The following is a 20,556-nucleotide window of genomic DNA, read 5'->3' as shown; positions in this document are numbered from 1 at the left end:
AGGTAAACAGCAATTAAACAAAATGCACGCAAAACATAGTTCTTATCTTTAGGCACAAGTAATGGGTAAAGTAAATGTGTGTGTACTGCATCAATATTGGAACAATTCAAGTTGTTGGACATTAGATAAATGCTCAAAAAAAAAAAACACTTGACTTCTGAGATGCATATTTATTGTTAGATTGAAAGCACTTGAGAAAAGACATGAACATGTTACCAAATACAATTTGGCCATCGTCAGAGTATCACAAAAGCTACCTGGAATGAAGTTACGGTCTATATTTGGTAATGTTGAGTATAAAATATTAAAAGTAAATCCTCAAAGTGTAAATACAATGGACTTTGAGAAGAGAAAGGAGGCCCAGCATTAACCAGCAGAGTCCAGTCCGCAAACGCTATCGTCAAGTCACCGAACACTGCCCTTACCATCCACTGTACATCCAACAGACAAGACGTCATGATGCTCTGATATGACCTTATGGCTTTGAGAAACAGAATTATAATACATGCTTGTACGCCAGGTGATGAGTCAGTCACCTCAATGTTATACTGAGCATATGGAGAAGGCTTTTCCAGGAATAATATTTCCTTCTCAGTCTACATAAAAATATGTAAACAACCTTGCAGCTTTACAAAACAGCATTGTACATCATTTTAAGACTTATAATGACAAGTAACCAGTTGTCCTCACACATTTGTGACCATCTGTTAATTGGACAGCACACTATTCTTCAGTAAACACAGTAACTACTTTGAATCTTAGATCACATAAAACTGTCAGCGTTTAAAAAAAAAAAAAAAAAAAGAAAAAAAAAAAAAAGGACAATCTTCATTCCTTCACTGGGTAGAGCTTTCAAAATGTTAATGGCTTGTTGTGGTTTAGTTTGAAGAGTCACATTGATGAGCTCCTTAGACGTGCTTCATGCCTCGTCCCATCAAGCAGGCGAAAACAGTCATCACCATTTTAGGTTTGACCTCCATAAGATCCTCGGGGAGAGCGTATACTCGGGCACCAATCTTCCTCGCCATGGAGACGGCATATCTAGGAACGAGAGGACAGCTCATTTTAACACAGTTTCTACAATAGAAAGGGACGTAGAGAAGGAAGTATGAAAGTAAGTCAAGTATTGGCTTAAAATGTCATAAGCAACTGGAGGATAAAAGGAATAACTTCAATTAAGATTATATAACGAATCAACAAATTCTTGCAAATTTAAAACTGTACTCGAACTGTGAGCATACGTTCAGTAAAAATGTGATTAAACTTACTTGGCATTATCCAGTTTATCGTCTTCAGACAGGGATCCTGTTTTTACCAGGTCAAAGTTCACGCTGCCTGGCTGAATGGAATCTATTAATTCCAGTACTGCCAAACTGCTGCTGATCTCCTTATCCTAAATATCCAATTACACACAATTGATTTAACTTTTACCGGAAATGGACACAACACACCATCAGAACAAAAATGTGTAAAACGGGTTTACCTTAAAGCTTGAGATCTTTGCAGATTTTCCAGCCTCGGCTAATGTTTTATTTACCCACATTACAATAATTTCATCATTTACTTTTTGTCCATCTCCAAGGTCCTCTAATACATTCAGCGTGTACCTACAGAGCAGACACAGTCAACCTCATCAGTCGTACACAATATACATATTTGCTGATGTATTTAAATGACTTGTAGTGGAAACTGTAGTAGTTCACCTCCTCATGAGCTGCCACACTACCGCCAGGGTCAAGGTCGGGTTTCCATCGTTCAGGTCCTGCCCACCGATGCCAACCAGAGAAAACTTGGCAGTTTTTCCAAGGTCCACTGCGTAATTACAATTTTCCAACTGTAGAAAACACATAGGTTAAAATAAGGTTAAACATATTAAAATTGTAATTTTTCCTTAGGTTACATTTTTGTTACCTTTTTCATGTTTGTTCCCAGTTTGGGATAAGGTGGTTTGTTGACCTTATTATTCCAGTCTACAGGCACTTTGATTTTCTCATAAAGCTGAAGGATGACTATGGCGTCCTGTAGGTCCCTAAAATGATCAACAAATACGTGGATTAATCAATCAATGAGTAGTTTATCTTTATAAACACATTCAAAGCAGTAGTGTGTAAAACATACACATAAAGATGATTGACAGATGGGTTTACGCCCAGCGAGTTCATCCAGTTCCTGAACGTTCTCTCTTCTCTCGTCTCACCTACAGAGAAAAGCATCATGGAATTTTAGATTGTTAAAGAACAGTTAAACTTTCACATGCCTACATTTGAAAATGCCTCGAAGATATAAGCTTACAAATATGTTTGTTGATTTTGAGAACATTCTTCTCTTTTGAAAGTAGATTTAAACAACAACAATGTCTATGCATTGTTATGTGTTAAGTTTATTGTGCCAAAAAGAACTGTATACTATATACAAATATTGTCCAGGACATACCTTCCAGCAGTCCCCAGTCAATGTCCTCATTCTCTGGTTTGGTCAGAGCGGGGTATTTGTTAAAGAGATTGGCCACAAAAGCGAGGTTGAGTTTGGGGTTTCCGCTCACGACGTCAGTGGAAGTGACAAACTGTCGACAGCCGAGCCGGTCGGCCTGCTGCAGCATGGCTTCTGCTCTTTTCAGGTCGTCCTTCTCCTGAAAGGCACGAGACACATGTCAGACACTGAGCAGCTTTATGTGGACAACACACTGAACGCAGCTTACACTGAAGCCGGACATGTTGATGTCGATGCGCGGCTGGTCCTCCTCTGTGCCTTTTGGAGAGATCTGGTTCAGGAGGTGGAAATATGCTCTGGAGTCCTAAAACATAAAATAATGTACTTCATATTAATATTTTTTTTTTACTGCTGGTGAATGCACTTGCGCTTTGAAGAATGCTAGAGGTGTGCATACTCAAATCTTATTATTTTCTTTTTTTTATTTATAATTGTTTGGCCCACAGGCTTTGTTCGACAGGACAGTGAAGTGAGAAATGAGGATGAGAGAGAAGGACATGCAGCAAATTGTCAAGAGCCGTATTCCAACTAAAGATGCCATTATGTTGTAAGTGTAGAAGTAGTTTAAACGGTATGAACCTTGATGTCAGAGCTGAAGTTGTTGATTTTCTGATAGCCTGCATTTTCCAGGTGATAGTTTGCCCAGCGCAAAAGCAGCTCTTCTGGAGACAGCTTCATTAAGTCCTCCAAGGTTTCTCCTTCTCTCAGCAAAGCTGCCAGAGCTGATGTATAAAAGAAACGCTCAGTCACTTTAATCTTACAAACAACAGATGATGTTTAAACATGACAAAAACGGTTTTGCACCTTCATTCCTGCTGAGTTCAATATCTGCAAACAGGCCAATTTTTATAATCTGCCAAAGGAGTCCCAGCACCAGATGAGGCTTTCCTTCTCTTAGGTCCATAGCACCGATGTTTACCACGTGACAGCCAATGGCCGACGCAGAGTTCAGAGCCAGATTAAGATTCTCCTGCAAGATAATAATAATAATTCTCTTATCAATACAAATTTAACGGACACATTTTCATTTCTATTCATCTCCTACAAGTATCCTATTATTTAGTGTGATTTCTGTGATTTATAATTATACTCAACCTGTGTTGTAAAAGGGGTCAGCTTCTTTTTGTTTATGGTTCTTTCATCAATAGTGTCCGGCACAGACAGGTTGATCATTTTACTGCACAGATGAACAAACCACATTGCTTATAATCAGTGAGAGTTGGCAGAACCTGTTGCTGGATGTCAGTGGAAAGACCAACACTCACCAGAGGACAATGCCGTCTCCGAGAGATGTGAACAGGGAGTCTGTGTCGGGATCCATGGGCAGCACATGTTTACAGTCCGGGTCTTTTTCCAGAGCTGAGTTAATCCAGTTTACAAAGGCGAACCGCTCTTCCTCTGCAAAATGTGCACAAGCATGTAAATAAAATGTAGACGAGCAGGAACAAGAAGTGTCTTTTATAATGGGACAGAAGCAGATGAAAGACAGACGTGTGGCGACTCACCAGAGTACGAGTGCTGTGTGCCTTCACTCGACAGTTCCGAGGTGCCCCCGATGGCCAGGATCCCCTCTTTCCTGTTGATGGCCTTACGGAATGTTTTTGCTACTTGGGTGCTTTTGTGTTCCTGGATAATCTATAACACAAAAAGGCCAGATACAATAAAGTTTGAATAAGAATAGTAACTAAAAGCAGGGTTTTATTTAAAAATCAGACTTGTTAAAGGTGCACAGGTCTGCCACATGCTTGTCTCCACTGTATAGCCTGTATAAACCTGCCTATCACCATGGAAACGAGCAGGTGATGCCACTAGGCAAATTTACAGTTCAGATCTGTGGAGAGGTACTCACAGTAAGAACGCTTGTTTTTCAGTGTACCATATTTTTTTTTTAAAGAAGAAGCTATGTTTAATGGAACATTCCAGGCAAAAAAAAGAAACGTTACATGCACCTTCAAGCCACAAACTAATCATAGACACAATAAAACCACAAAAACAAAACTTCTTGAGACCCCAGCCACACTCGGGTTGAAAAGTTAAAGTAGCAGAGGCAACAAAACCCTAAGTGGTAGTCCTGTTCTTGACACAGCCGTTATCAAACCACCGCCCAACATCCTGACATTCCCTAATGGCCACTGCGTTAAAAATGCCAACTTCAGTCTAATAATGAACATATACGCAATGTCTTTCAAAGCTGCCTCCACAATATGTATTCTCGGTAATGACTCTGATATTTCCTGAGTGTGAGATTATCACAATGACCTCAGCCACAAAAAGGCACCGCTGTGGGCATTACACCACAATGAACTATTCAGCTACGACTCAGTGTTTAAAGAGCACACGTCTACCACAGGCACACACAAGGGCACACGCCAGCAAATCTAATGTGCTTGTGGTGAAATGTTAGTCACGCAGGATATGCAGACTTTGAATCACTTCAACTGTTATTAGAAAAAAGGTTTTGTTTCAAGTGGGGGAGACAGGTATGTTGGTATTTGCTTCAAAAGAATCATTGGAGCAGAGCGAAGGACAAAAACAGATAAACAGCATTTTTTGTCAATAGAAAAACTGATGCTGATAAATTATTTCATCAGTGTAAAAAAACAAAATAATTGGGACGATTTTGGGATACTGTCTGATATTTTGTTTGCGTAACATTAGCTTCAGTTCACCAGAAGGGGGCACTGCCAATGCTGTGGTTTTTAGGAAACAGGGATTTAGTAGACTAAAAATCATTGCTATAGATATTATTTTCTATTTTATACTGTACTTCATAGTTAATAGACAGTCAATTAGTTAATTTCATTGGATATAATTTGGGGAAAATGATAAAATCAGTCCTATATATTGGCGGTCGGCTGCTCTGGATTCTAATCATTACAACGGACCCCCAGCTTCAGCATGTCATTCTGTCCCTGTATGAGGAGTCGTTATAGCTATAATGTCAGAACACTTTCACAGCTTGTTTTTGTAATGACCACCTGAACAGGCACATTGCATTTTTTAGGGAAACTCAGCACTGGCGATGTGTCAGGGGGAGCTTTGAACAAGGAGCCGCTTCAGTAAAAGCCTGGCCTCTCTCCGACACTGAAACTGAATCCTGGAACTCACACCACTCTGCTGACCTCACTTCCCTGTTCCCCGAGTGACACAGTCCACCTCCTCTGTTCAGGACAGGTAGTTGCTACGCTCTGTTAGTTTGTGCAGAGGGCCAACTCAGCAGGAGGTGGTCTTTGAGTTTGGGCTACAGTCTGATCTAAATCCAACTACAAGGCTACTTACCGACAAAAACTCCTCAAAGCTGATTTTGTTGTCCTTGTTTCGGTCCAGTTTGTTGATAATCTCTCGCACTTTGTAGCCTGGGAGCGGACAGCCAGCTTCTTTTAGGAGCTCATTGAGTTCATAATCGCAGATGAACCCATTACTGTCGACATCTACGTCACAAGCAAAATTCATGTCAATGTCATTTGGATAAAATGTATGTGTATATTTAAATAAAACCAAAAATACACAAGATTTTTATCACGCTTGTAGTTTTCTTAGTGAAAGACAAGCAAACCAGCTAACACCAAACAATAACTCTCTATAGTGGTTGTCAAAATAAAAAAACAAGACTTTAATACATTCGACTAAACAGTTTACTCACCAATTTTGCTGAATATCTCCCTCATCTCGTCCATATCTTCTTTTGTTATTTTGCCAGCCATCTTCGTGTGTGATTGACCTGTCGTGGACAGTCAGGGAATGTGGGGCTGTGAAGAGAAAGAGCAGAAAGATTAAACCCCAAATTCGTGTCTGGAAATGACGAAAGGGTGAAACTAGGGGAAGCCTCAACACCACCAGACTCGAATAAACACTCTTTCTGCTCGAGTAGAAGTTTTTTCAGACCGCAGTCGCCATGTTCAGCCTCAGCCAGCAAAAGGATCTGCGCCCCATTAAGTCAAGTCAGACGTGTCCCTGCCTTGCCTACGGTTTAGCAGCTAAAGGTTGGCTCGTTACAGGAAATCTCAATCATACCCTTTTTCCAGACACTAAAACTCATTATCCAAGTATGAACCAACTTTGACGTCTCTGTGAACACCCACTTTGAAAATAAAGTTTTACGTTTTAAGTTGTAACATGTGAAATAAATACAGAAATGTAGGGCTGGATGATGACGAAATGTTTTTTTTTATTAACAATCTTTTCCCTTGTATTGATCAAACATGATATTTGGTTTTATTTTGTCTGACAAAAACAAACAGTATTCCACTTTAAATAGGCAAGGCAAGTTTATTTGTAGAGCACATTTCATACACAAGGCAATTCAAAGTGCTTCACACAGCAGGAAAAATGCATTAAAATCACAAAGAAATTACAGAAACAGAAATACAATAAAATTAACTAAATTAAAAATTATCAATCCAACTGATTGTCTAAACTAATAAAATCACAAACAAAAGAGAAGAGTGCAAAGAAAAAATTGTTTCAGTCATATGCGCAGCTAAACAAAACAAAAGCTTAGATTTGAACATTGTCAGAGTAGAAGCCTGTCTCACATCTTCAGGAAGACTGTTCCAGATTTTAACTGCATAAAACTGAAACGCAGATTCCCCATGTTTTGTCCTGACTCTGGGCACCAGCAGGAGGCCGGTCCCTGAGGTCCTCAGAGTCCGAGATGGTTCATATGGCACTAACATGTCTGAGATGTACTTTGGTGCTAGGCCATGGAGAGACTTGTACACAAGCAGAGCTGCTTTAAAGTCTATTCTCTGAGCCACAGGGAGCCAGTGCAGAGACCTGAGAACAGGACTAATGTGATCATACTTCCTGGTTCTAGTCAGGACCCGAGCAGCAGCGTTCTGGATGTACTGCAGCTGTTTTACAACTCGTTTGGAGAGGCCAGTGAGCAGGCCGTTACAGTAGTCTAATCTACTGGAGACAAACGCATGGATAAGTCTCTCTAAATCTGGTTTTGACACTATATTTTTGATTTTGGCAATGTTTTTTAGATGGTAAAAAGCTGCTGATGTTATTGATTTGACGTGGCTATTAAAGTTCAAGTCTGAGTCCATTATTACCCCCAGATTTCTAATTTGGTTTGTAGGTTTTAGGGCGAGACTCTGGAGGTGACTACTAACACTTTCTCTTTGTTTCTGTGGGCCAAAAACGATTATTTCAGTCTTGTCTGAGTTCAGCTGGAGAAAGTTGTTTTGCATCCACAAACTGATCTGTTGGATGCAGTGACAGAGTGAATCTACTGGTCCATAGTCACCTGCCGATAGTGAAACATAGATCTGAGTGTCGTCTGCATAATTGTGATAGGACACATTTTCACTGCGTATCAACCGACCTAACGGCAGCATGTAGAGGTTGAACAGAAGGGGACCCAGGACTGACCCTTGGGGCACTCCACAGGTCAGGGTCATGTTGTCTGAGACAAAGCTACCAATTTCAACAAAGTACTTCCTATCTTCCAGATAGGACCTTAACCAGTTTAGGGCAGTGCCAGTGATGCCCACCCAGTCCTCTAGTCTCTGTAAGAGGATCCCATGAGCGACAGTGTCAAAAGCAGCACTCAGATCTAACAGAATTAAGACTGAGGCTTTGCCCGTGTCAGTGTTCAGGCGGATGTCATTTGTCACCTTGACAAGAGCAGTCTCAGTGCTGTGATGAGGTCTAAAACCTGACTGAAAAACATCAAATGAGTTGTTTATTAAGATGAAATCTGTGAGCTGTTGGTAAACAACCTTTTCAAAAGGACTTTGCCCCAAAATGGCAGATTAGAGATGGGCCGGTAATGACTCAGTACTGCGGCATCAAGATCTTTTGACCATTATGACCGCAGTTTTCAAAGACATTGGGAATGTTCCAGATTGAAGCGACATGTTAACTATGTGAGTGAATGGTGCCAATAAACTGTTCAGCACAGACTTTAGAAATCTGGTGGGTAACACATCGAGGCAGCATGTAGATGAACTCAGACTGGTGGTGATCTCATGGACAGTTTTGTCAGTTACTGGTGCAAAGTGAGTTAGCTCTAAGTGTCTTGGTGGTTTTAGGGTAATTTTTTGCATTGTGGGATTTATAGAATTTTTAATGCCCTGAACTTTGTCATTAAAGAATAATGCAAACTCATTACACTTGGATGTGGAAATGAGTTCTAACGGCAGCTGAGCTGGAGGGTTTGTTAATCTGTTTACTGTGGCAAACAGGACACGCGAGTTGTTACTGCAGCTTCCAATTATTTCAGAAAAATATCTTTCCCTAGTTCTACATAAGATTAGGTTGTACATGTTCAGCTTCTCTTTGTAAATCTCTTTTTGAACCTGGAGCTTTGACTTGCGCCATTTCCGTTCGGCCCTGCGACACTCCCTTTTCTGTGCCCTGACCCAATCATCATTTCTCCACGGCGCCTTCTGATTATTTTTAACCATTTTAGCCTTTATAGGGGCGATGGTGTCCAGAACATTCAAAACACTAGATGTAACAGAGTTCAACAAATCATTTACATTAGAACATGAGACATTTTCAAAGTTTATCATTTCCATAAACAGTGCACCTGTGCCATCACTTATGTGTCTCCTCTGAACAACTGCAGGACCCACCGGAGGTTTGGGAGAAACAGACAGGTCAAAGAAGACACAGAAATGATCAGACAGAGCAACATCGATCACATTAACATTTGAAATATTTACCCCCTTTGTAATTATGAGATCTAGAGTGTGTCCTTTGCTGTGGGTGGGGCCTCTCACATGCTGAGTAAGACTGAAAGTTTCAAGGACAGCATCAAGCTCTTTAGCGTTTCTGTCACAAATATTATCAACATGCACATTGAAATCACCTGTAATGACCAAACCATCAAAGTCTGTGCATACGACTGAAAGCATCTCAGTAAAATCATCAATAAAACTTTGGCAGTGCTGGGGAGGCTTGTATAAAACAATGAAGAGAATGGATGGAGACCGTTTTAGCTCCATTTTAAAGGATACATACTCAAATGATGAAAACACCCCAAAAGACAACCTGCGGGTAATTATTTCATTTCTAAAGACAGCACAGACTCCACCCCCTTTTTTGTTTTCTCGTGTTTCAGATTCAAACTTAAAGTTGGGTGGAGCAGATTCTATCAGAACTACATTTCCTGTGTTTTTGTCAAGCCATGTTTCAGTTAAAAACATAAAATCAAGATTATAAGAAGAAATTAAATTATTAATTAAGAGAGATTTGTTACATAAGGATCTGACATTTAGCACAGCAAGTTTCAGACTAGTTTCAGTGGGACTGGGCTTTATCTTTTCACAGGGAATATGAATCACATTTCTCAGATTGGGCCTGAGTCGCATTTTGTTTTTCCATCTGTGTGATGATGTGACTACAGAAATAGCACTAGGGGGGGCTCTTTTTACATAGGGCCCCGGGTTGGTTTGATTTTTAATGTGACAATAAGTCCCGGCAACGCTGAGACCCAGTGCATCCTAGCTATGGGAGATACCAGGTGAAAGGCGAGGTTGGATGGGTGGTGGGGCTTTTGTAGCCAAGGAGAGTTTGGGACCAGGTGAGAGGCGAGGGGGGATGGGTGGTGGGGCTTTTGTTGGTGTAGTCGGCTTGTGCAGGGAAGAGTTGATAAGTATTGACATAGCCCTTGCTATATTGGGCGTGAGTGGAGCCATCTTAATGCCTGATTTGATCAGACTTTCAAAATGGCTGGGAAGGCCCATGGGTGAGAGTGGAGATGAGAAGGAGAATGATGAATCTTTAGTGGGAGTAGATGTTGCAGAGGGAACCCAGGGCTGGTGTGAAGGCAGGGGCGATGACAGGGATGTTGTTGGGCTTGTCACAGATGGGTCCAAGGCCTTTGAAGATTGTTCCTTTGCTGGAGGTGGTGGAGGTGAATGTGCAGCAGCTGGAGCTGAATCCTTTGCTGGTGGTGGTGGAGCAGCTGCTGATGAATCCTTTGGTGGAGGCTGAGGTTGTGGTGCTTTTGATGTTGAAACATTGGCTCGGTCTCTAGCTGATGGAGCAGGAATTCTTCTCTCATTCCTCTCTTCTCTAACTATCTGCTCAGGACCCTGTACAGGCCCAGTCCAATGCCTCAGAGCGTGGAGCAGGTTCTCTGTCAGCACCCTCACTCCACCTCTGCATAGGTGGGGGCCATTTCTCTTAAACAGGTCCTCTCGTTTCCAGAATAGATAGAAGTTCTCAATGTAGTGTAGTCCTCTCGGGGAACACTCTTTGGACAGCCATGTGATCAGCTGAAGAAGCTGGCTAAACTTGTTTATCCTCCTGTCGATGTTTGGAAGAGGTCCACTTATGAATGGTTTGATTTCCATTTTATCAAGCACGTCGAATAACTTCAAGAAGTCTTTTCAAAACTTCAGTCTGTTCCCGCCGCATGTCCACTGCACCCACGTGCACAATCAGCTGTTTAGCTCCTCCATGCTTAGCCATAATATTTGGAAGGAGTGACGTTATCTCAGAAACAGTGGCGCTTGGAAAAGAATGTGTGTTTATCTTTTCATGCGTCACGTGACTTATCGCGCCGTCCCCAACCAAAACAATCTGCGTGACCTTGGCTCCTGGCACAGATCCTCCTCGCTGTATTTTGGCCACGTCATCTTTCCTTTTTTCCATTTAATTCCATCTCTGAAAGTGGTAAAAATCTGTTTGTGAGCTGTATTTTAGGTGACTTCACGTTATCTTTGTATCGTTTAGGCTTTGTTCCAAGTTTGTTCCAAGAAACAGCCTGGTCTTTCTGGTTTTTAGACAGTTTTGGAAACGACACAGAGTCACTGCGGTTTAGGTTGAAAGTAGCAGTTTTTCTTGTAAAAAGTGTGCTCTTCTTACCATCTGTTGACACAGGAATGGTATCGTGAAGAACTTTTTCAGATTCCAAAACAAATATCCGTGTTTTCAGCTCATTAATTTCTTGTTGATATTTCCGACAGCGTTCACAGTCTTTCTCCCTTCTTCTCCCGGACATGTCGCTGGCGTCAGATATGTCGTTAAAACTGGAAAAATGTTCTTAAAATCCTTGGTTTACTTGAAAAAGTCTAAAGCAAAAATGTTTGGAAGACAAAAACTGATTAAAAAGCAAAATAAATAAGGAAAGCAGCGATAGCAAGCGGAGCGAGCAAAAAAGCGTGTGCACTCTTCGGAAGCAGGATATTCGGAAAATACAGTTTAAATCACTGCTATTTAACGCACACATAAACATAAAACAATGAACAATGAGGAAAAAATCTATATAAGTCAAAGGGAGAAACAATTTAAATCTTCTATGGGATAAAAATAACAATAGGCCTACTTCCTGCAAAGTCTGAACAAACCACATGCTTTTACTGACAGTATTTGGCTGTGAACCTCTCGATTAAAAACACCCGAGCTGATCATTGACGATTAGAAATGTGATTAATTGCACAGCCCTGAGGAAATGTCTTTTCATCATAAACAATGGACAACGCCCTAATGTGTTTTGTGCATATTTGTGTGTAACTCATTGTTCTCGTTCATTTCAAACGTTTTTTTTTTAAAGTGTTTGCATTGTGCAGTGTTCATTTTGTGTTTCTCTTTGGGACCGTTTGTGTCTCCTAATGAGAAATTTCCTGTTAAAGTGTTGTGCACCCACCTCAACAACAAATCCACTTCCCGTCTGTTCTAAATTCCTTCAATTTTCTTTCCTTTTTTCTTCTCTAGTGTTGTCCCAATACTAAACTAAACAAAATTTAAATACTAAGAAATAAGCTCGACACTGATTTCAATACCATGACAACAAAGATTGTAATTTTCAAGACAAAAAAATAGTGCTTTCTTTATGTTACCATGTTGTCTTGTACTAGTTCTGTTCAAGAATATTCCAAAACTGTTCTAGAAACGGTAACATTTTGTCCTGTTTGTCATTTTTTGTTTAGCATTTGCATGTTTTTTTGATACTTTTAACAACCCTTCACTTTCATTTCTATTCAAATACAAGTGCTGTTTAAAAGGTAACAATAACTAGTAGAAGGGGCAATGAACGGTGAACGCTCATCACATAAAATCTGATATGGCAGACTAGATTTCCTTAGACTTTGTTGTAATACTATATCCTTGACGAAGCTGTTATGGCTTGTTTCTGTGTAGAGTAAGAGTCAAAGTCGTTGCCAGTCCAAGCGTTGAAGTTATGTACAATGAGAGCGGTTTAGCTACTATGTTTTACTTGACCAAAAAAGCACTCCTCCGAGGCAAGGCTACCGTCTGAAATTCCCTGAAAATAAAGAATTCCTGAGTGCGCCGACTTCCCGCATGTGTTACAGTGGAATGTATAAGGCCAGGAGACTGAGGTGGTGAGGAGGGAGTGTGCTCGGAGAGGCCAAACTGGTATAGTGGCATTCCCCTCGGTGCAAGTGCTCAGCAAATTAAAACATTTACAATATACTTACCAGCACACTGTGATTCTAATTGTGAGGCGGCTGGTGTGGCAAAGCTTTGTAATTACTACATTCAAGCAGACAAACAATAGGGCAGTTCCTCCTACATGAATGAAACTATTAATAGTGTTATGAAATGTGATTCAGGCGCAGCATGTGGTCCACAAGGTTCCTCTTCCTACATCACACAAAAAGGGGCGGATAATGGGATTTTAGGAGAGTCTTTATTTACAAGATTACAAGAATAACATTTCTAAACTTCATTAAAGACACAAAAGGGGCGGATAATGGGATTTTAGGAGAGTCTTTCTTTACAAGATTACAAGAATAACATTTCTAAACTTCATTAAAGACATTGAATACATTTTAGTGCTGAGGCAGCGTACAGGCAAGTTCATCTTTTAAAATGTTGACAAATGGTTTTAAATGCCTCTGACTTGGGGTGTTTTTCTCTTACTCAGAGCCGACCAAACTCCTGACTAAACCATTAGGAAAACAACTATTTATAACCGTTTTTTCTGCAAAAGGATGTGAATCGTGGCGGCCAGAGTCAGCTCAGTGAGGACAAACATTACCTCATTTTGCCAACTTTTGTACCGCCCTCGACTGCAGCAGCGGAGGCGGAGGAGGGAGCAGCCCGGGAGAGGGGTTAAGCACACGGACTAAGGGGCACAGATGGCCCTGGACAAATGTGGGCTGTACAGAAGAATGGGCCGTTTGTCATCGCACTCACAAAACACAGCGATAAATTGTGGCGAGTGACAGAAAGTGAGTTGGAACGCGTCAGGCCCCACAGACAGTTGTTGCCTCGAACAGACAGCTGATAAGTGCGCTTTGGAGGTCGATGGAGAGGGTTCCTGCAGACTTCAGCTAAAAGTCAAAGCATTTGCCTTAAGAGGCGCTGGCTGGACTCAAAGCAAGTGACGTTGCTGCTTATGGCATGGAGCCCAGGACTGCAGTGGTAGTGCTATTATTGTAATAATACTTCAAAACCACTACGCATTAGCTGTAGCTGTAGTGCACAGATATCTTAATATATCATAAATTATATGATAGAGCCTTTGCCAATGGGTGCAACATTTTATCTGTAGTAGTCGATGAGTAGTATAAAAAGGTGTGTGATTGAGGTGTGGTTTAACAATACATTTTTGTTGTAAATAATTGCCACCCTTTTGTATATTGTAATCTCCTCTATGATTCACATTTTCTATCTAATAATCCAGTGACGTAGTCTCAAACACAGGCCCAAATGGTATTACATTTTTTACCAAAGCCCAAATTCACACCCTCCTATATTTTTTTAATATCTAAATAAGAGTAAAAATAGGATCTCTTTAGTGTTTATTAAAACAGGAAGATCATGGACAGCTCCATGTCTATGTTAAAAAGAGACTGACACAGTCTCTTCATTGAAGACCAGCCTTAAAACGTTCCTCTTTGATATAGCGTATGGTCAGGCCAGTTAGGAACAGAAATAAAAACAACCTTCGGTTTCCCTGCTACCCTACTTCCTCCTAGGAAGTAGGGGGAAGTATGGAAGCTTGATGCTTCCATACTTCCTTTATGCTCATACTTCCTCCTTCTTTCCCTATCAACGATATCTAATATTTGAATTCACCTGTAGTCTGTTCATTGCTGTTCACGTTTTTCTCTTTCTTCCACTCCTCTCTGGGAGAGGCACTGTTTCAGACACAGCTGATGTTGACCTGTAGATCTGGATTCTCCTCAACTGCCTGGAGAACTGTCTTGCACTTTCTCCTGAGTGGTTCTGGCTCCACAGTCTATCTGCAAATGGAAGCACGTCTGCCTGTCCATCCGTGGTAGGATCTCTCCTTCACTGTTATTCTCCCCGAGGTTTCTACTTTCTCCAAAAGGGTTTTGTAGTTTTTCCTTGCCGAGAATGAGGATCGAAGGACAGGGAATACGGAGACATTTTCCCATGAACATTGTTTAATCTATTTTTCACTGTTGCCCTTTGAGGCAACTGCTGTTGCGATTTTGGGCGTGACAAAAATAACTTGAATTGAACGTGTCCTGCCTTTGCCAAAGATGCAGCTGCAGTTCTGACTCCACAGGAAACTGAGTCATCCAACCAATCAGAGCTCACCGTGCTGCACACATGCTCGCCTCCAGTTACACATTAGTATTATTAAAGATGAAAACATCCACTACAGTTGGTAAAGGATCATAATCTGGTGGCATCTTGGCAGCCACATACACTATTGTAATAGTATATGTGATACATATCAATATATAACATCATTATTGACTTGAATCGTGATTTGAATGGAACCATTTATGTTTTACAACCAAATCTTTAAAAAGGTACTATATTAAATCTACTACATTGACAATTTGAAAATTCACCTTGGGGCTATTAAATCCAGAGGTCCACAGTGAATCCTCTGTCAGTAAAATCATGTGGTTTGGAGTTCAGCGTTTGGAGGAAGAAATGTAATTGTTTATTATGTTAAATGGCGGTGACTATACATCGGCCTCATTTCTGTTCATAAAACTGAAGGTTCTGTAGAAAACTTTTCTGATGTCGGGTCCACCAACCGCTTGTATACATAGATGTTTTTGCTTTGCCCATAATGTTCCACAGTATGGCATTAAGCATATAATGCATTACTTTTATTATTTAGAGTTTTATTCCATTTTTATTTTTTTCCATCATTTGTTTTTAAGGATTTTTCGACCAGTAAGATTTATTGGACAGGATAGTGTCAAATGGGGATGTGAGAGAGAGAGAGAGAGAGAGAGAGAGAGAGAGAGAGAGAGAGAGAGAGAGACATTCAGCAAATTGTCAAGAGGCAGAATCAAACTCAAAACACTACGGCTGGCTGCACATTGAGCCTGGCATAAGTGCAATCAACTCTGCCACAAAGCAGCAACAAAGAAAACCCACTCGAACCACAGATTTGACCTGGAACGTAGCCTGGTGGAATCACCTGCTTGTCTCCATGGAAATAAAAACTGGGAGAAATGATGATGAAAATGGATTGTCATCTCATCCCTGTGAGATCTGCTATTTTGGTCATATTGTGAATTACCATTTCTCAATTTAATGCTAAAAAAAAAAATTTCCAACACAAAATTATCTTATTGGTCTGAGTGAGTGACAAATGCTTTATCCCCCAGTTTAAATGGAAGATATTATTGCTTTGATGTGAATATTCCACAGCATGGAATATTCACATCAAAGCAATAATATCTTCCATGGAGACAAAATGTCAACCCTCCATCCGAAATGTGCAATTTCCTTTCATTTTTAAAAGACACTTTTCACACCCACACATGTACACACACTTCTTATCACTATTGTTAATGCTTTGTATTTGTATATAAAAGAGAATGAATTCATCAATTAAAATATTTCTAAATTTATTTCTAAATTTATTTATTTATTTTTTTTAAATGTGTGTGAGTTTGGCAAGACATCCTGGATATTGTGACGAGATAAAATGTGCTTAGTGCAAGTCGGTGACGCAGCATTTGTAAAAGTGAAATAAAACGTCTCTGTCTTTACGGGAGGAGTTTAAGTCACGCTGATCATGTAACATCAGACCACAGCCAAACAAGAGAAACTGGATTCTTTTGGCCTTTACAATTATACGTCGGCTACTTTCTCTCAGCTCCTCCCATCTTCCACAACTACTACAACTATCAAAAGCATTTCCAACTCCAGCCTTAATTAACCAACGTTTACAGTCCACTTTGATGGATTTTTTGCAAGTCAATGTAAAACAGAGGGCTGTGCTGCAGTCCCAGATGCCTGATTCCTTAAAAACATGTGGAGCCCTCAACACCCCGCCCTGCCAATTCATCCACACTGTTACATGGGAAATATGAAGCCCACAAATAGACCGGGCACCCTTCCCACATGTGGTCACGCACACACCCAACAGAGTCTGGCGAAAACGGCACAATTCATCCATTAAAATGTGAGGGGGAAACTCTCACTCACAATACTGCGCTTGGTGGCAGGGCTTTGTTACACGTCATGACCATTTTTAAACATTTGATTATCTTATTTTTTGCAATCCTGCGACACGATGGGATTTAGGTCCTTGCAATCAATTGAATTTGAATCCAGATTCAATGGTTTCAAATTGCCTGTCAGTAAATGCATGTTGTCTCAAGCATAATTGAGACTTTGTAGGAGTAAAGAGGACACTATTTTTACTAAAGGTAATTACACTGATTACGAAAATAAATATCTATAATGTTTTAAATAATAATTTAAAAAGATGATTGATCAATATGATGACTTCCCCAAATTTCCCAGCTCTAATGGAAATCATGATCTAATTTGCAACTCTTCCAATCCCAGCGAACTTGGCCAGATGCTGCTTTAAATATTAAAAACATACATATTTTAAAGAACCAAAGTACATATTTACTCATTTGGTTTGTTAGATTACAGTATTTGAGATTCAATACTTCCACCTGCCTGGCTGGCTCTTTGTAGAAAAAAAAAAATATGGAGGTGGTGATGACATCAAATAGGTACAGTTTACGCAAGAGCACAGCTACATATATTACACAAGGGTTGGATTTAGGAGGACAGTAAAACCTTCAAGAGCTGTGGTAAAAGTTTGACCATACGGCGGCATTTACTCAAATAACTACACAGTCTTTTGCGTGGTGAAAATGACACTGCATTAAAAGTGCTCACTGTACATCGGCCGTGTTTACAAAGGCAGGACAAGGTTACAGGTAAACACAGACACACCCATTACACTAAACATTACTCAACAAGAACTTTGTAATGCCTTTTAAATAGTCTCTAATCATATATCTTGACAAGTTAAAGGCCATAATTTAAACAAACAGCGTGTGACCAATATGCTTTTAAAAAAAAAAAATTTAAATGCTGTTCATCTTATTACGGGGTTATTTGAGGTAAATCTTGATTAAGAGATACAACATTTTACGAATACAAACTTTTCCATCCAAAATAATTGTACAAGTGAACAAGACTTTTCTAAACCATTAAGGAAAGGTCCAAGTTCATCTGTTTTTGTCGTTGTTAAAGTATCATTACTTGCTCAAATACTAGTTTTAGCACAAGTACACAAAGTTAAAAGCAGAGTACACAAAGATCAAAGCAAATATTTGCCCGTCACCACATTCTACAGTAAAAGCACCAGTATCAAACCTTAATCCAACACTGAGGTGTAGCATAACTGGGCTGATCATCATAGAATACTTCACGTGCAGCTTTCACACCTAATCCATTATAAATATGAATGAAGTAACTGAATTGGGCAGCATACATGAGCAGAAAGTGGGCCAACCTGTTCCCTCACAGGTCTCACAGGTGCGAGCGTGTCTGACCGGGACAAAACGAAGCAGCACACTCCCTTCTCCTCCTTCCTGACTGTCTGGTTTGACTTCACAGATAACATCACCCACACCACAAATCTGTATTTCTGCCCAAAATGCACCTCGCAGGAAGCAATGCAACATTTGGACATTCTTTCACCTCATTATTTGATCGTGCTCTGGCAGTGTTCAGTATAATATGCCACCATGGGTCACATAACACCTGTCTCTAGTCATAATATTGTAGTTTTGGGTAACTTAATCAGACAAAAGGGCAGCACCAAGATCCTGTCTGGGTTACAGTGATTCACTCGGTCAAAATGTTTGGAAATTGTTATCCCAGATGAATGTGCAGGAAGTCTGGAAAATCACTCATAGTAACTAGTTTGCAAAGTCTGTCTTACATCAAAATATCTGTCCAACGTCAAAATATCACGTTCAGTTCTAGATTGACGCAAATCCCATGAATAGTTTGAAAGGATTTCCTCAAGCAGATGACATGGATGCCTTTTGAAAAGCAGTGTAAAAAAAGGTGGGGCAAGTCATTAACATTGAGTATGATGCAAATTCATTAAAAGTCTACTGTTGTGCCGCGGGTGGGTGTCTGGTCAGGGTCACATTCGCGATTCTCTTATGAAACAGAGCTAAAGTCTCCCAAAACATCACCAGAGCTACTTTTTCCAGCCCAAACGCAAATGTGCCTCAGCAATTTCCCCAAGTCCTCCCGCACAGACGCGGCATAAGCTCCCAAACAATAGCAAAAACGTGGACTATCTGCGCCAGTTCTGAGGATGAACAAACGGGCAACTGTGAAGAAGAAGCTAAAGCTAATTGCTACAGACTTTTTCTAGACAGAATTGATCCGAGATGCTAAAGGGTTGAGAGAAAGGAAGGATCGCAGGACGAGGGTCATATATAAGCGCAAAAAGGTTCTATCAAACCATGTGTAAGTAGGACAGGGTCTGAAGATGTCATGAAATTGTACTCACAGTGGGTTTTCCAGACAGCGTCCCGAGTGAAGTCCTGTCTCCTCCACGAAGCGCACAGACAAAAGTACCAGAGCCCCGCCCCGCTCTGTGACGCAGCAAAGCTGGAACACGTCACTACCAGAGCTATATGACGCGATCACTCTGATGCGTCATACACGATCACTCTGTACGCGTCATATGTGTGTGTGCGTGTGTTTGTTTGTGTGTGTTTGTTTGTGTTTGTTTGTTTGTGTGTGTGCGTGTGTTTGTTTGTGTGTGTGCGTGTTTGTTTGCATGTGTTTGTTTGTGTGCGTGTGTGTGTGTGTTTGTTTGCATGTGTTTGTTTGTGTGCGTGTTTGTTTGTTTGTGTGTGTGTGTTTGTTTGTGTGTGTTTGTGTTTATGTGTGTGTGTGTTTGTGTGTGTTTGTGTGTGTTTGTTTGTTTGTTTGTTTGTTTGTTTGTTTGTTTGTGTGTGTGTGTGTTACTTTGATGGGAAAATGACAGGGACATGACATGGGAAATGACAAATGACCACTTGACCAATGCAAAATTAAATGGGCTGAAGTCAGGGAAGCCGTTTAGTGGGCAATACCGGTATGTTATAACGATGCATTTGTTAAAACAATTTAAAAGGAAAAACAAGGCTTTGTAATATAAAAGTATGGCCCTTGTTTTCTTTTATTCCTCTTCATGGTCATCAATGGTTTGCATTGGTGCCACTTGTTTCCTCTTTGCGGTTTAAAATTATGCAAAAATGTAAATAATATATACTAGAAGTTCTAACTACAAAGTTGTTGCTGCTGTTGTTGTTGTTGTTGTTGTTGTTGTTGTTGTGGTGGTGGTGGTGGTGGTGATGCTATTAATGGCAGTTGGCAACCAACTGAAAAGGTGCATTTACCCCCATCTACTGTAGTTGTATGTGTCCTGTAATTTTACGTCTTCATTGTGTTTTACTCCATGGTTTTACTCTATACTGTAAAAAAGAGAGAGGAAGAGAGAGAGAAGGAGAGAGAAAAGAGAGAGGGAAAGAAAGAAGAGAAAGAATAAAGAGAAAGAATAAAGGGAAAGAATAAAGGGAAAGAATACAAGGAAAGAATAAAGGGAAAGAATAAAGGGAAAGAATAAAGGGGAAAAAAGGTGGCAGTAGCCAACCGCCATAAAACAACAACAACAACAACAGGGTTTTATCATTCAAAGGGAGTTGGTTTGTCTGAATGATGGGGGTGGGACCCGCTATGATATGGGGACCGGTGCGGAAAGTGCAATAGATCTTACACTTGTGTCCAAGGAGTTAGCTGGTGTTTGTAGTAGGGAGGTTCTTGGTAATCTTTCTTTTGGTAGCGATCACTATCTAGTCCGCACCGTGATTGGCTTTGGGAGCTGTG

At 40.5% G+C, this 20,556-nt stretch overlaps 1 protein-coding gene across 2 annotated transcripts; it reads right to left on the bottom strand.

Moving 5' to 3' along the window:
• Window positions 1-150: 150 nt before the first annotated feature.
• pls3 (plastin 3 (T isoform)) lies at window positions 151-19,301 on the bottom strand. 2 transcript variants are annotated; one of them, XM_072446425.1, is made up of 16 exons: window positions 19,193-19,301; window positions 6,134-6,239; window positions 5,770-5,921; window positions 3,996-4,125; window positions 3,756-3,888; window positions 3,586-3,667; window positions 3,295-3,460; window positions 3,070-3,212; window positions 2,699-2,794; window positions 2,434-2,629; window positions 2,119-2,197; window positions 1,912-2,029; window positions 1,704-1,834; window positions 1,484-1,607; window positions 1,269-1,393; window positions 151-1,041 (listed from the first exon to the last, which is right to left on the bottom strand). In XM_072446425.1, the coding sequence occupies exons 2-16, from the start codon at window positions 6,192-6,194 to the stop codon at window positions 909-911; spliced, it is 1,869 nt and encodes a 622-aa protein (XP_072302526.1). In that variant the 5' UTR covers window positions 6,195-6,239; window positions 19,193-19,301; the 3' UTR covers window positions 151-908. The 2 variants fall into 2 exon arrangements, with proteins under 2 accessions (XP_072302526.1, XP_072302528.1); XM_072446427.1 differs by lacking the exon at window positions 19,193-19,301 and adding an exon at window positions 6,354-6,372.
• Window positions 19,302-20,556: the final 1,255 nt, after the last annotated feature.

Source organism: Eucyclogobius newberryi, unplaced genomic scaffold (genome assembly GCF_026437365.1).
Source record: "Eucyclogobius newberryi isolate DKJ021-1_F unplaced genomic scaffold, fEucNew1.0.hap1 SCAF_15, whole genome shotgun sequence".
Taxonomy (NCBI): domain Eukaryota; kingdom Metazoa; phylum Chordata; class Actinopteri; order Gobiiformes; family Gobiidae; genus Eucyclogobius; species Eucyclogobius newberryi.
This window is presented reverse-complemented; position numbering and strand designations above follow the sequence as displayed.

Excerpts from the sequence above, each read along its gene's own strand:
- pls3 (XM_072446425.1), bottom strand. The coding sequence starts at position 6,194 with ATGGCTGGCAAAATAACAAAAGAAGATATGGACGAGATGAGGGAGATA. Across the intron at positions 4,126-5,769 it reads GCTTTGAGGAGTTTTTGTCG|ATTATCCAGGAACACAAAAG; the intron begins GTAAGTAGCCTT and ends TTTGTGTTATAG. Across the intron at positions 3,461-3,585 it reads TGACCCCTTTTACAACACAG|GAGAATCTTAATCTGGCTCT; the intron begins GTTGAGTATAAT and ends ATTATCTTGCAG.